This window comes from Hyalella azteca, unplaced genomic scaffold (genome assembly GCF_000764305.2).
Source record: "Hyalella azteca isolate HAZT.00-mixed unplaced genomic scaffold, Hazt_2.0.2 contig10440, whole genome shotgun sequence".
NCBI classification, from domain to species: domain Eukaryota; kingdom Metazoa; phylum Arthropoda; class Malacostraca; order Amphipoda; family Hyalellidae; genus Hyalella; species Hyalella azteca.
This window is the reverse complement of record NW_025940481.1, coordinates 80987-95479: the sequence shown is the minus strand read 5'-3', so window position 1 is coordinate 95479 and position 14493 is coordinate 80987. Positions and strand designations below refer to the sequence as shown.

The 14493-nt window shown below is 36.2% G+C and overlaps 1 protein-coding gene across 1 annotated transcript; it reads left to right on the top strand.

Annotated features, from left to right (window-relative positions):
* Nucleotides 1-525: 525 nt before the first annotated feature.
* LOC108664752 (C-type mannose receptor 2-like) lies at nt 526-8425 on the top strand. The gene is made up of 7 exons (XM_018151426.2): nt 526-674; nt 3272-3457; nt 4104-4219; nt 5679-5823; nt 6666-6839; nt 7199-7302; nt 8318-8425. Exons 1-7 carry the CDS (start codon nt 632-634, stop codon nt 8423-8425), a joined length of 876 nt encoding a protein of 291 aa, XP_018006915.1. The 5' UTR covers nt 526-631.
* The last annotated feature ends 6068 nt before the right edge of the window (nt 8426-14493 follow it).

Below are 14493 nucleotides of genomic sequence, written 5' to 3'. Positions count from 1 at the left end.
ATTCTTGAATTTCTCTCTGCAGCCACACCGACTGCTAACGAACCGTATTTTTAAAAACCACGTTTTTCTGGTGGTTACAAAACTAAAATCAATGAAATAATAAAATTAAATAAACTTTTTAAAACCACGTTTTCTTATCAGAAAAGAAAAGAAAAACATTAACTCTTACATAAAATTATATAACATTCTACATAACTTTAATGTTATGCAGGTGTTAATGTTTTTCTTTTTTGTCCGTTAGGAAAACGTGTTTTTTAAAAAAGGGTTTTATATTTATTCATTTTTATATCCTCGGGCAGCTAACATATCAATAGGTTTCTCGAAAATATTGACATTTTTGAGACCAAGTACGAACCAATGCACATGTTGCGTTCACAACACTCGCCTAGAATAGCTGTAGCTATGAGAATATACCTGACCTTGTCGTGTAATCAGTGAATCTGTGAGAAACACCAGCCTGCTGTGCGCGCTATAAATAAGGTAACTTATTAGACCAACGCACTGCATACTTGGTGGTATTTCTCCTGAACATACTTTTCCTTTGAGTGGCTTAATAAACTTTTTAATTTTCGTTTGTATTTAAATATCCAAAAAGTTGCATTTAGAGTTATACAATCCTAAAACCACCCGGATGTTTCCGTCGACGATCATCTGCTTGCTACTGCTCATCATCGGTGAGTGTCTTCTGCATAGGTATTAGAACAACCATTAGGTGAAGAACTGTCAGCTTTTGCTAAGTAGTTCCAGCTTTTGTAAGTGTCTGCTTATTATTATTAAGAGTGTAGTCAATTGGCATCGAAATAATTGTCAAAACGTTAAATTAATGAAATCAGGAAAAAGCATTCAACAACTCTGGCTGATTTAACAAAATTTTCACAATATTTTATAACTTTTTTCATAGTAAAGGGTCATTCGATTTTAAGTACACCACTTTTGAAAATCTGCCACCCCTGACCAATATCAATTATGATGAAATTTCACACACAAGTTGGTTCCAGTTTCAAATCAACTCTGAAAAAAATTCAGCTCCAAATATGATAAACTTGATATGATCGCGCGGCGCCAAATCTCCAACTTCAGGTCACTGCTGTGGCATGTCTGTGCTGGCCTCGAGTGAGGTGGCCGCAGGACTTGAAGAGGTGCTTCTAAAAAAATGTTCTCAATAGTTTATTGTTGATATTTTTGGGTAGAATAAGGTCAAACTTGCCCGAAAATCAAGAGTGCAGAAAAAATTCACAAGTTCAGTTCCCTGTTAATCACAGGAAAATGTATAAATTTCCACGATACATGTACGGTCTATTGCTTAACATTGTGTACACAGAAATAGCGATAATTAACTTGATTTTTAAGTAATAATCATCTAAAATTGCCAATAGAAGCCTCGGAGCCATTTTCCGACAATGTTTAAGGGGACAAGTTCGGTCAAAATCGGAAATTTTGGTTTCTCCGTTTTTTTGGCTCATTTTGTAGCTGCATGAAAGACGAGTTTAACGCAGCAAGCCGCATGTCTGTACGTGCTCTATTTTGCTACTACCATGGATGTACATGCAACAGTTTTTGCGTAATGTAGTTTTAAACATGTATAAAATGAATATTATAGATTGATATATAATAACCAGACAGGTTTGGTAACATTAACGGACATGGGTTAGAAACCCGGACAAAATATCATCCGGTTAAATACTCGGTAACTGTAAAAATAATTGAAGTCCGGATAAATGGAAGTATATATATAAAGTATATATAAAGTCCCATTTATAGCTTATTATTCACGTTAAACCGGACAAGAATAAGTCTAAAGACGCGTGGTGGTACCCTTAATACAAATAATTGGCAATGCGAGAATCTGGGCTACAATATCAATAATTTTTTGGCATATTCATCTTTTTTTCAAAAAATTTTACTTTATTTGGCTCCCTTGAAAAATTAAAACATCCAAAAAACGCCATGTTAAGAACTTAAAAACTCCTACAGTATTCAAGCAACGCCAATCAAAGATATAATTCGATTCTTAAAGACCATGCCTAGTGACTCTAGGAGCATTTTTTTGGATTTGTGCATGGTTTGACTTATATATGGGGGAGAGAGAGGGTGGGGAGGGGGAAAATGAGGGAAATGGAAAACGTGCATATAAGAAAAACGATGATAAAAATCGAAAATCAGAGCTCTAGAACAGCTAGATAATTTTGTTAAGAATCGAATGATATGCGTCTCGATATTGTAGCATGTGATTTACAAAAGTTATTAACTTCTTCAATGTACCCAGATTTTTGCCGTTTTCTATTAATTTCACGTTTTCTTTCATTTTTTCAAAAAATTCATACAAGCAAATTTTTTTTTAATTTTGCGTATGTGTGTGAAATAAGTTCTACTAAACTAATTTAGTTGAAACAGTTTAGTTAGAAACAGAAAATTTTGTATTATAGCATACACGTTAATCCTAGCCATGGTGTTCTTCTTGCTATGGAAGAAAAACTTAGTGTAAAAATGCTGCATTTACTTCATTATTGCACCACATTGGAATAACGAGAAATTCTTTTTAATTAGATTCTACATTGCGAAAGGTGGTCGCATACTATGTTTAGATACCCATGCATGTGACAACTCAGGGGCGAAACGTACATGAATTTGCTACTTCCTTTTTCGCTGTCTATTTTTTCAATTTTTGGGCGGGCATACTTTCTTTAAGAGGCTTCCTCTATTTGATGAGGTCAACTCATTTGTTCTCCTACCTCCATGTTTGTTGTAAATTTCCTAGTTTATTAATAATTATTCTCATTTAATATAATACAGGGTCGAGTCGTTTATATCATCCAGGTGAATAAGCACGTGTCAAAAGTGGAAAGCTGCCACAGGCTGCAACATAGTCTACAGGAATGATGAGGAATGAGTTTTAAAACAATTATTACCCATAGCTAGAATTATTTATTTTATTATTATTATTTTTATTTATATTATTATGATCGTAATTATTATTATTATTACTAATATTATTCTTAATATTATTTATTAACCTAAGCCAGAATTAGCGTATGTTATAGGTACAGAATGTTCTCTTTGTTCAACAAAATTGGTATACTGCATCTATTTAAACATTTTGAAAAATGGCTCAGAGGCTTCTATTAGCAAGTTAGGATGAATTCACTGGGAAAACAAAGTGAATTTTTAGTCAATATTTTAGGTATATAATGTTACACATGTTCGCAATAGACTGTACAGGTATCATAATAAAAATTGATTGTATTATCAAATTCGAATTTTCTTATGGCAGGCGCTGTCGCAGCCGACTGCCCTGAAGGCTATGAGGTCGTCGGGTCCAAGTGCATCCTCCGTTACACGGGTGGATATCTGACGTACGACGAAGCGGCCACTTACTGCACCCAGCACTTCGGCAGGCTGCCTGTGCTTAAAGACTGCGCTTCCTTCCTTGATGTCACCTCCTATGTCAACGATGGATGTAAGGTTATAACAGAAAACATGTTAAAGTCAGTAAACTTGCAGAGTTTAAAAATTCTGCTTTCAAATGTTTGTCATCTTAGAAACATTGTAAGTCGACTCTCATTAGTTAGAAGTTAATTTAGCAAAAATCCAATTCATCTGTAATAGGACTTCTGATTAATTTTCTTGCAATGTCATTATGACTCTATTATCATGAGACAAACGCTGTGCATGCCTCTTCTCCGATTTTTGAAAACTTGGTGAGCTGGCATGCCGTGTTTGCCGCGGGCGGAGAATTTGATTCTACGCTAATGTTCTACTGCGTTACTTATTCACTCACAATTGGCCCTGTGCACAACACACAGCTTTTGTGTGATAGCCAAAAATGTCAGGTGTCCGTACCACTCGGCTTGGGGTGACCGAGCAGCTGCTACCCTAACCAAATTTAGATCTGTCTCAGCTTCTGATTCGAAGAATCAGAAGCTGAGACGGATCTAAATTTTAACAGGGTAGGGGTGCAAAAGCTGCGCAACTCGAGAAGGGGCCAAGTAGTTAAGAATCGGTGACAGGCTAACAGGTTCTAATCACCGCTAAAAGCTCTATATTAATTAACATTATTATTACCTAATAATATTTCTATTACTATTAACGTTTCACTCCATCAGACTCAACTGATTTCAACAACGGCTACTGGTTAGGCGCGACCAATGGAACGCTCACCAATGTTTGGGAGTGGAGTGACGGAGCGGCCGTGCAAATGGGCGCTCCGTACTGGGCCGTGGTGAGTCAATCCATGTTTTTTCTGTACATGACACAACATATCTGCTAAAAGGAAGTATATTTAATATGAAATTGTAAATGGATGAAGTTCAACTAAGTCACGACTAGATGCAATACTTTGTGAAAAACAGTATTATGATGTTGAGGTGAACTTACCTAGAATAAACTGAAAACAGACGGTGAAGTTCAGAGTGTCTCGTTCAGAACCCGACAGTCGCTCATAATTCTCCTGTTAGAAATAACATTGATTTGCAGTCTTAATTTTATAAAGATTTAGTAGACTAATCGTTATTCTCACTCATCTTATGTTTGTGTTTGATTCGACCTTCCCAAATAAAAATTTGTGGTGGAGCATCGATGATTATTAGTGGCTTATAGGTGGAGAGTACCGATGGCGCATCGATGGCATGTCCGGCCTATGTTCCAACTATAACCTGCTGATGGCTGATCCTGCTGATCAACATTCCATCCAAACACGATCAAACAATTTGAGAGTTACGTATGCACATCAAGCATGGCGGTACAAGCAACAATGTCGGAAATGTAGCAGGAACAAATAATCACAGTGTCATGTACAAAACTCGTGAGAAGTCGACTAGGAGAAAAGTCCCTGCCTGCTCGGATCATTTGATTGATTTAAACTCGAGTCATTTGAGAGATTTAACTGAAGTCTTGCAGTTTTTAATTACATCAATTATTATTAATAAATGCCATTACTACGCTGATTAGATGGTTCCATTAACCATTGTTTACTCGAACACGTTATTATGTTCCAGAAAATGGCAGCTGAAAGAAATTCCTTTTATTATCTATTGAAGTTTATTTATTTGAAAATTATATCATTTTTCAAAAAGGGAAGTTTAGAAAGATTTTCGACGAAAATATTTTGTGGAAAATAAAGAATATTTGGAGGATGGAATTGAAATCACTCGATTTTGAAATGTCAGACGTGAAATTCTTTCAACAATCCGCGCCGGTATTTTCGCTCTGCCCTAATTTATGGATAATTTGTTACGTAGGAATGATGCTGAGTCCACATTATTATATATGTAAATTTTAAATCAGAATAATTATGTGACGGGATCAAATTTCTCATGAGTAGATATATTACAATATCAATGTCAGTCCATAGACAACTGCTTCGCATCATTCAGCGTAAGGAGGATATTTTTTCCTAAAATAACTGAGTTGTTGACAAGCAATCTAATCGGAACACATTTTACAAGCAAGGCGTAGCAAGGATCGTTTCGCCACATATAATGTAGCATGCCTACCTATAACCATAGGTGCGCCACCCCTAATTATTATTTGGCTAGTAGAGAATCTTTATTGAGTGATGACATTCAGTAGTTAGCGCTAGAAATTTTACAGCTGCACCAACTTATTGCATTGAGTGCTTCATGTGATGCAATTGATCAAAAAACTTTCATCAGCCCCCTCTAATTAGATTTATCCCTCAGAACACTGGAGTGAAGTTGGCAACGGAACCTTCGGGTGGGACGAGTGAGAACTGTGCTTATATAACGAGTAACGGGGGCTGGTTATTCCGAGACTACGTATGTACAGACACTTACGATGCACTGTGCTCAAGACCTTCAGTAGATGGTGAGTTACCCTTCTGTTTTAAAACCTTGTAAGGCAACCTGAACAGTAAAGTGGAGAGAGTAAACACTTTGTGCAGGAATTCGTTCTAAGATTTTCATTATTTTATACAGTCAACTGCCAAATTAATCCCCTCGAAAGAATTTTACGAGCAAGCCGCAGAATTACGTAACAAATTATCATGAGTTTGTAAGTAACTTTGACTTGACTGTTTAATTTTCAGGAGTTAGTTCCCAATACTAAATTTATATTTTAGGAAATTATACGGCAAAAGTGAAACAATTCAATAGATGCTTCACGATTAACAAAAAGATGAAGGAAAAAAACCATAATGAAGGAGAGCTAAAAAAAACTCACAGCTATCCAGCTCAATAAAAGTTCTTAGGTGAGGGGCATCATGCAATATGCATTGTGGAATCTCTGTGCAATCTACGTGTTTACTTCTGAATTTTTACCTTTCATCTTGCTTGATTTCATTCTGATGTTATCGCGACATGGAACATATTGAACCTGAGGCTTGCATCAATAAATATTTACTGACATCCGGCACACTTTGTACCTGAGGGTTCCATGAACATTGCTTGTTATACATAAAACGCTTACTTTAATCGTTACACGGCAATGTATGTTCTGATGATGAACACTGCAGTTAAGCAGCATGTAGGGTCTTGAAATAAACTTGGTAAAGACAAATTAAACGCACGAACGGCAGGACACTAGGCTTAGCAGAGCTAATCTCTTATGTAATGGCTTCCTGAGATAATATACAGCTTACAAGATATAATTTAATCTAGTATCTTTCATTCATTCAATGTTTAACATCATGGATATGTATTCTACTGCAGGCCTCTGCCAGCATCCTTTTGTTTTGGTTGGCACTCAGTGTGTTCACATAATTACGACCGGACTCTATACCTGGCACGAGGCTCGTACCCATTGCGGACTGGTCGGTGGGGATCTGATTGTTTTAGACGACTGCGATCAGTACCAAAAGGTTTCCCTCTACCTCGATGAACAAGGTAACCGTTTAAAGAGTTCTATATAATCTTTCAAAATAAACACTGCCTATCAAACCCTAATGATATTTGTACGGTTAAATTTAATTAAGATAACTAAGACCAGCGCTGTGAAGTTGAGGTTTAATACGCGAGTCATGTAGATCTGCACACTATACGTTAAAATGGAGTCAATGATTAATTTATATTTACCCCCACCATCCTAACGCTTTCAGAAAGTGGTTAACTCTGGAGAATTTTTTTTCTCATTATAGTGGCATTTATATCGTGAGTGTCAGGGAAACAGCAGCGGCTTTATGCAGAATAATATTTCGAAACTTAATTCCTTGTCCCCTAGATTTGTTATCTCTTTTCTGGATAAGGTTACTCACACTATTGGATCGGGGGCTCAGATGAGGCCGAGGAAGGGCAATGGCGCTGGGTTGACGGTTCGCCGATGACCATGGGACTGCCTTACTGGGGACAGGTAAGGGTACTGACTCGTAAATATTTAAAAGAAGTGCACGAACAAAAATAAACAGCATGCAGATGCGGAAATGCGTTGGTATATTAGATTCTGTAAACAATAGAAATTAAATGTTATCTTTCGAAGCTGAATGCCGGTGATGTAATCATTACAGGATAGTGGTATTGTCTGGCGTAATTCTGGGCAATAAATTCACCTCTCAGCTGCAAATGCAAATGAAATAAGTCATAATGAATCATATGCAGATGAAATACGCGAATCATATATATGCATATATTATGCAAATGATCGTACACAAATGAAAAAAGTTCATCTTGCCCTCGAGAATTAACTACAAGGATAATTTGCTATTCTCCATGGACAAGATTTCACGAATTTCCTTAGACTGTTCAAGCAGCTACAAACCAAACTTATTTCATAAACTACAGTTTCATGAAAAATTTCTTCAGTTCATATTTTGACATATTAAAAGCGAGTTAAGCACTGCACGATTTGATTTGCTCAACTCACTAATTTTTGACTGAGACACTTATATTTTTATACACGTATGAACTTAATATCAAAAGTTACTTTCCTCGACTGCACATATCTGAAATCGATTGACTATGAAGAATATTTTCCACTGGGAATTGTGTCTCCGGTCAGACAAGTTCTAGGATTAGATCAGTGAGGGAAATTGGAGTAAATGCTCTTTAAATTAAATTCATAAGCAATGTATGTAACGACTTTATCGCAAACTCGTGACAAAATCAAAATTGGAAAGAATTCACTTAGAAATTTAGTCAAAAATACGGTATATGAAAAAAATGAAAACCTGGGATAGTATAAATTCATTTTGGGAATACGAAACTTTGAAAATTCCAGGATCATGTAATTTAAACAATATATATATTTGCCTTTCTGATGCAAATGATGTAACAATCAACACCTTGGATGATTGTTGCAATAATCATAGAGAGATTGTTACCTTGATGTAACAAAAACAATATAAGTTGTTTGCTTCATTTTTGCGCAGGCGTATGCTGGAACGCAAGAACCCGACAATCCTGGACAGCAGAACTGCCTGGAGCTGAACTGCGCGTGGATGTACCGCTTCAGCAGCGCGTGGTGCAGTGACGGCTAGGCAGTACCGCTACAACTGACGAGCGGTGCACTGACCGGGCTATATATAGTCATTAACAGGGATGACGTCACTGAGCGTGACTCTACCATGTGGGTACAGAACAAGCTAAGCTGGTGACGTATGATAACCTAGGTGGTGATGGAAGATCACCGGACAGATGGTGATAGAAGATCACCAGACATAAACGTTTCGAAAAGTCATTCCATTTTGCATTTCCTATTTAGAGAGTGGCATGAGCCTTTGTCCGATTTTGACTCTCCTTGGAGGAAGTATTTCGACATTCAAAAGCAAAGAAAATTACATCATAATTTACCACAACTTTAAATAAAATGTTTTGGAGTCCAGCTCCATCGTTAATTAGAAATTTCTAGAAAAAAGAGACTATCAGTTGTCAGTACGATTGAAATAAAAAACAACAAGCTAAAAATGAAACGAACGAAACGATTGAAATAAAAAACAAACGAAAAATGAAATGAAAGGCAATGAAAACAACATGAAAAACCTGTCCATTCTAAATTTCAAGTGGACAAAAGCTAAAGGCGGTACTAAAACTATACCTCTTTTTGAAAATATACAAGGATTCTAAAAAAACCTAATGGAAATCATCAGAGGTGGAAACTAAAATCTTAGTCACTATAGAATATTGGCACGTCATACGTACGATGGGCGTGACTGCCACGTGAGTGCGCACTGCGCACAGCTGAATTAGGGGGACGCGCTGTTGAAGGGCCAGTTCTTCAACTACTCTCTTTATGCTCCGCTTTCCTAGGATAAAGATTGCGTTTTACCTACATGTTAAAACAAAGGCAAGCATATTTATTTTCCAATGAAGGATTTCGATGAATATTTTTTCATAGTGGTACATATCTGAAGTAATAAGATTAATGAGTTTTAAACCCTAATTATATCATTTTCGTTTCACTGGTGAAGACTTGCAAACAATCTAGTAATGTTTTCGCAATCTTACTGTATTACAAAGACTGATGTTTGAGTCGGGAATGATAATTAATCAGAAGTTTAGTAGCATGGATACTGTGTCTTGGCTCTAAACAGTGTTGAGAGAGTGCTCGAGTTTGTCAGAACTTGCAAGTTTCGTCAAATAAAAATTTCAAATTGATTAAACAATAAATTAATTGTGGAAAAATGTATAAATCGAATTCTAAAATGTATAGCTCAGATATTTAATACTCGTGCAACCTAAGTCTTGTTAACTTAACTCTGAACTCCTATGAACTATATAACATGTATACCCATAGTTTGCATTGTGTTTGAAGAACGTGAAGCGGTTAAAGGATGCTGTTGAACATTGTTAATGTCTACTAGCACCCGAAGCAGCTGGCACTCTGCCTGTCATTGAGAATTTTACTGGAAAATTTCGATTGCGGATGCGACATCCACCGTGGCGCTGGCCCGCATGGATGCCGCCTCGGTGACTGATGAAACTGAAGCTTTTATTGCTCCCGAATAAACCTCAGAATTCGAATTTAATTTTTCAATCAGCTGCATACACGACAATCTGCCTTCTGGAGAAAGTGAATTTTTTGGCGGTATAATGCATCGACCGCACCCTCTGTTGTGGTGATAAAAAGCGAACTAAATCGGCATCAAGGAAAAGCAAAATATTCCGCGTGAAAATCAATTGTGATGTTAGATTTGGCAGGTATTTATGTAACACTGTAAAAATATCACTGTAAAACATAAACAGCATCACTGTAAAATAACTATGTCATTTTACAGTGAAAAATAACTATGTTATTCATTGATAAATAACTAAAATAACTATGTTATTTTATAGTGAATTTATTTCTAATTACTTTAGCGAAATTGATAAACTCAGCCTGTTGCCTGTAACTCTTACTGTGCTTTAGTCTATGTGGCTTAGTGTATGCGCGGTGTGTCCTATAAGATACTGATGCTAAGTTCTCTTACGTTAACTTCAATACCATGACACAATATTCGCGATATAAATAGATTATATGTGCTAATAGCATATAGGTGCTAATAGTATATAGGTGCTACATTCAACGCAACTGTGCTTTCTTAATCCGCCGGGGAAATCTATTCACCGCATATATATTTGTATTATCACCACCTCCATGTTTATTTGACCAAAATAAATATTTAATAGACTAAAAATTTATGAATTTTTTTAACCCCGATACGTTATTCAAGACATATACTGTATGTGAAGGTTCAACGCATCAGCGATATAATCACTGCGTTAAAAATACAGTAGATTCCCCTTTAATCATTCCATTTATTTCGTATGCATTCTAACGTGTCAGACAATATATGATAAATGATAGGTAAATGATGCGACTAGCGTTGCTCTAAAGTGTATCACTGAAGATCAATTATTTTGGCGACAATCTTAAGTTAATCAGCGACATCACTTTAGAGGGTGACTAAGGAATAATCTTTTTAATTTTTTTATTGTTCAAAAACGTCACTTTAGAGGGTGACGAAAGAGCAATTGTTTTAGTCGTTTATTGTTCAACAACGTCACTTTAAAGGGTGACTAAAGAGCAATTGTTTTAGTCGTGTATTGTTCACCAATGTCAATTAAGACGGTGACTGAAGAGCAATTGTTTTAGTCGTTTATTGTTGTTCAGCAACATGACTGGAAATAGTAACTGAAAGGCTATCGTTTTAATCGTTATTGTTCAACAAAATAACCGTTGCTCTTCAGTCATCCTCTTAAATTAAACAAAAATTTGATAATTGCTCTTTAGTCACCCTCTTAAAAAAGCACCAAAGCTGTTCGTAACAATTTGTTACTCTCTTTGTAACGATAACATAACAATGAAATCTGTTAATGAATGACCCAAAGCTTTATATATTCTAATTTGTTAATATATTTTTTATCGATAATTCTTAACAATTAAATCGTAAAGTAAATATTTCATTCGTTGAGCACTTCGAGTTGTTTCGGTCGCAATCGGAAAAATAAATGAGATATTGTCCAAATATTGATGTGCCGTTTGCCCCTCAATCTGACTCAGGTTGACCTAACATGAGGACGTATCATTGCTTCGTCTTTTGCCTGCTGGTATGTTGGTAAGAAAGTGTGAAACTTTCTGGACAATATGAGTCTTGCACTACTCTGAGGAAGTTCACATCCTAGTTTGGATTGATGGGGCGGTGAATTAACCCTCCACCGCCGTGTGGCACTCTCCGGGAACATAACTTTCAACTTGAATTATANACGCCAAATAAATTTAAACGCAAAGAGAACGCCAAATAAATTTAAACGCAAAGAGAACGCCAAATGAATTTAAACGCAAAGAGAACGCCAAATAAATTTAAACGTAAAGAGAACGCCAAATAAATTTAAACGCAAAGAAAACGTCAAATAAATTTAAACGCAAAGAGAACGCCAAATGAATTTAAACGCAAACTGAACACTAAATAAATTCACCACATCGATAAGGTGAATTTACTTGGCAATCTCTTTGCCTTTAAATTCCTTGTTAACTTCCGTTTTAATTAAGAAGACTGAGGATATTAGTACTTATAAACTAAGGCAACACCTGTCGCAATCGTCAGGTTCTAAACTTGAAGCAGAAATCGGTAGAATGTCAAAGGGTCAAAATAATAAAATAATAGGACCAATGATGTTTCTTGTCTACGATTTCAGTTCCCTAAATTATCATCACGTTTTGATTTTACGATTTCTTCAACTGATTGGCAATATCAGGTGAACGGTAACGCCCCGTGACGTTGTCCCTATTAAGGATAAATACAGTATATAGAAAGTGAATCAAGATAGCTGGGTCAGCTTGCAATATAACGCATCTCTCCGCCTCCCGCTGCATCGTTATATTGTCCCGTCAGACCCAAGGCAATCCACCGTTGATTCATTAATATTAATCTTAATTAATCTTGGTAGTTAATAATAATATAATTATTAATCCATAATCAGCTTCCTCGTGTCCCAGATATTATTTATAATATATCTATGTTCTAATATATCTATCCCTATATCTATGATGAAGAATAATTTACCGGATTATTGTGAGAAATAGCAGCAAGAGTCTGACAAAAAACACGTCTTATATGATCCTTTACTCTTATTAATTCTGCATTTTTCACAAAAGATGACTGGAAGAGAAGTGGCAATGTATAAATATAAAATACATATGAATTTAGCCATAAATGTAAAACGAATTTCTAAGTACAATAAAGTTATAGGCATGTATTCAAGTATCTTCATAGGTAACTATTCTAGTCCAGTAAAGTTAGATACGTAATTTATAAATAAGTATTATAGTCCTGTAAAGTTAGATACGTGTTTTATAAATAAGTATTCTAGTCCAGTAAAGTTAGATACGTGCTTTATAAATAACTATTCTAGTCCTGTAAAGTTAGATACGTGCTTTATAAAAATGTATTTTGATCCTATAAAGTAAAATACGTTTAAAAATAAATATACAAATTAAATACGATATGTGCTTTATGAATAAGTGTTTAGTATAATAAAGTTAGATACGTGCTTGATAAAAATTTACGTGGTTAATGGAAAACGAAACGAGGTAAGGCATATATTTTCCAGGGTAGTGTTTCGTAACAGTTTTCGTTACGTGGAAAGTGTTACAAATGAGAGCGTTAGTGAAAGTCATTTTACATAGCATGGCCATGAATTTCTTTTACTACAAATGTTTTTAAAAGTAATCGAATGGCTTTGTTGGTTAATTTAAAAATTAGCGATAATTTTGTTCGGGTAATTTAAATAAATTATGTAGAGACTGACCAGTGTCTTGGAACAATTCATCTTCTCTGTCATGATAATTGCCGGAAACCGCAAGTACATAACTACTCTCCTTGGAAGTCAGGCGACTACTGACCTCGGCGCGTGGGTTGCCCAGTATTTATGTGCCCGCACGACAGCAACGGCAAACATTTTACAAGAAATAAAATGGAAACTGGAATGATTGTCATTCGCACGACACATTCTACACAACAGCAATTAAACTAGAAATAAATATTTATCTAAAAGATATAAATGGAGTTACAAATGTCGTTACTGATAAGGAAATGTGTTAAGTAGCTGTCGTGATGCCAGTTACTTAGAAAGCAAAACGAGTCAAGATGGGAACGTGAGAAAATTTTTCTCAGCATCATCCTGAATTAGAATGCCAAGAAGCCAGTTTTTAGAAAGGAGTTTAAAGTCTATGGTGATTTTACCTTCATTTATTTTCAAATTGAAACTTGAAATCACATTTTTTATAGTGTGAACGGCAATTATAAAATGTAATTGAAAAAAATCGTCTTCCCATTCTTAATTACATGAACAAATAGAATATATCTGAAAGAAATGTTTTATCAGGTCGTTATCTGAATGTGAATGTGATGGTGAATGAAAGTAAACTCAAAATCAATTCAAGTATGCAATAGATATTTTTAATAGATGTAGTATCCTTATTATCCTTATTATATGTTTCGGACGCAGCAAACTCACGGGCCCAGAAGTATAAATTTATTAATATTTTTAGCAACATTTATTCCATTTTCATTCAAAATTTTCAGTTCCACAATTTAGGTTTTGTATACTTTTAGAATCTCATTCATTCATGTTTTAGTTACGCCGCGGTATGGACTACACAACGCAATTGTACAGACGTGATATACCAAAAATATTACGAATAATAACACAAGCTACACACATGCCACACAAGTAACACCTGCCACACACGCCACACACGCCACACAGCCCCAACACAGCCCCACACACCCGTTACACACGCCACACAAGCCTCACAACACGCCACACACGCCACACAGCCCCAAAACACGCCACACAAGCTACACAGAGCCACACAAGGCCCGGTGACCTGCGGTCATAACTCCTGCCGCCGCCACAACCTGTTCCTGCAACGCGCTTTCCCTGCCGTGTGTTGCGGGGGCTGTAACTGCTGCAAGAGTGTGTTGCGGGGGCTGTAACTGCTGCAAGAGTGTGTTGCGGGGGCTGTAACTGCAGCTAGAGTGTGTTGCGGGGGCTGTAACTGCAGCAAAAGTGTGTCGCGTGGGCTGTAACTGCTGCAAGAGTGTGTTGCGGGGGCTGTAACTGC

Excerpts from the sequence above, each read along its gene's own strand:
- LOC108664752 (XM_018151426.2), top strand. The coding sequence starts at position 632 with ATGTTTCCGTCGACGATCATCTGCTTGCTACTGCTCATCATCG. Across the intron at positions 675-3,271 it reads CTTGCTACTGCTCATCATCG|GCGCTGTCGCAGCCGACTGC; the intron begins GTGAGTGTCTTC and ends TTCTTATGGCAG. Across the intron at positions 7,303-8,317 it reads GACTGCCTTACTGGGGACAG|GCGTATGCTGGAACGCAAGA; the intron begins GTAAGGGTACTG and ends ATTTTTGCGCAG.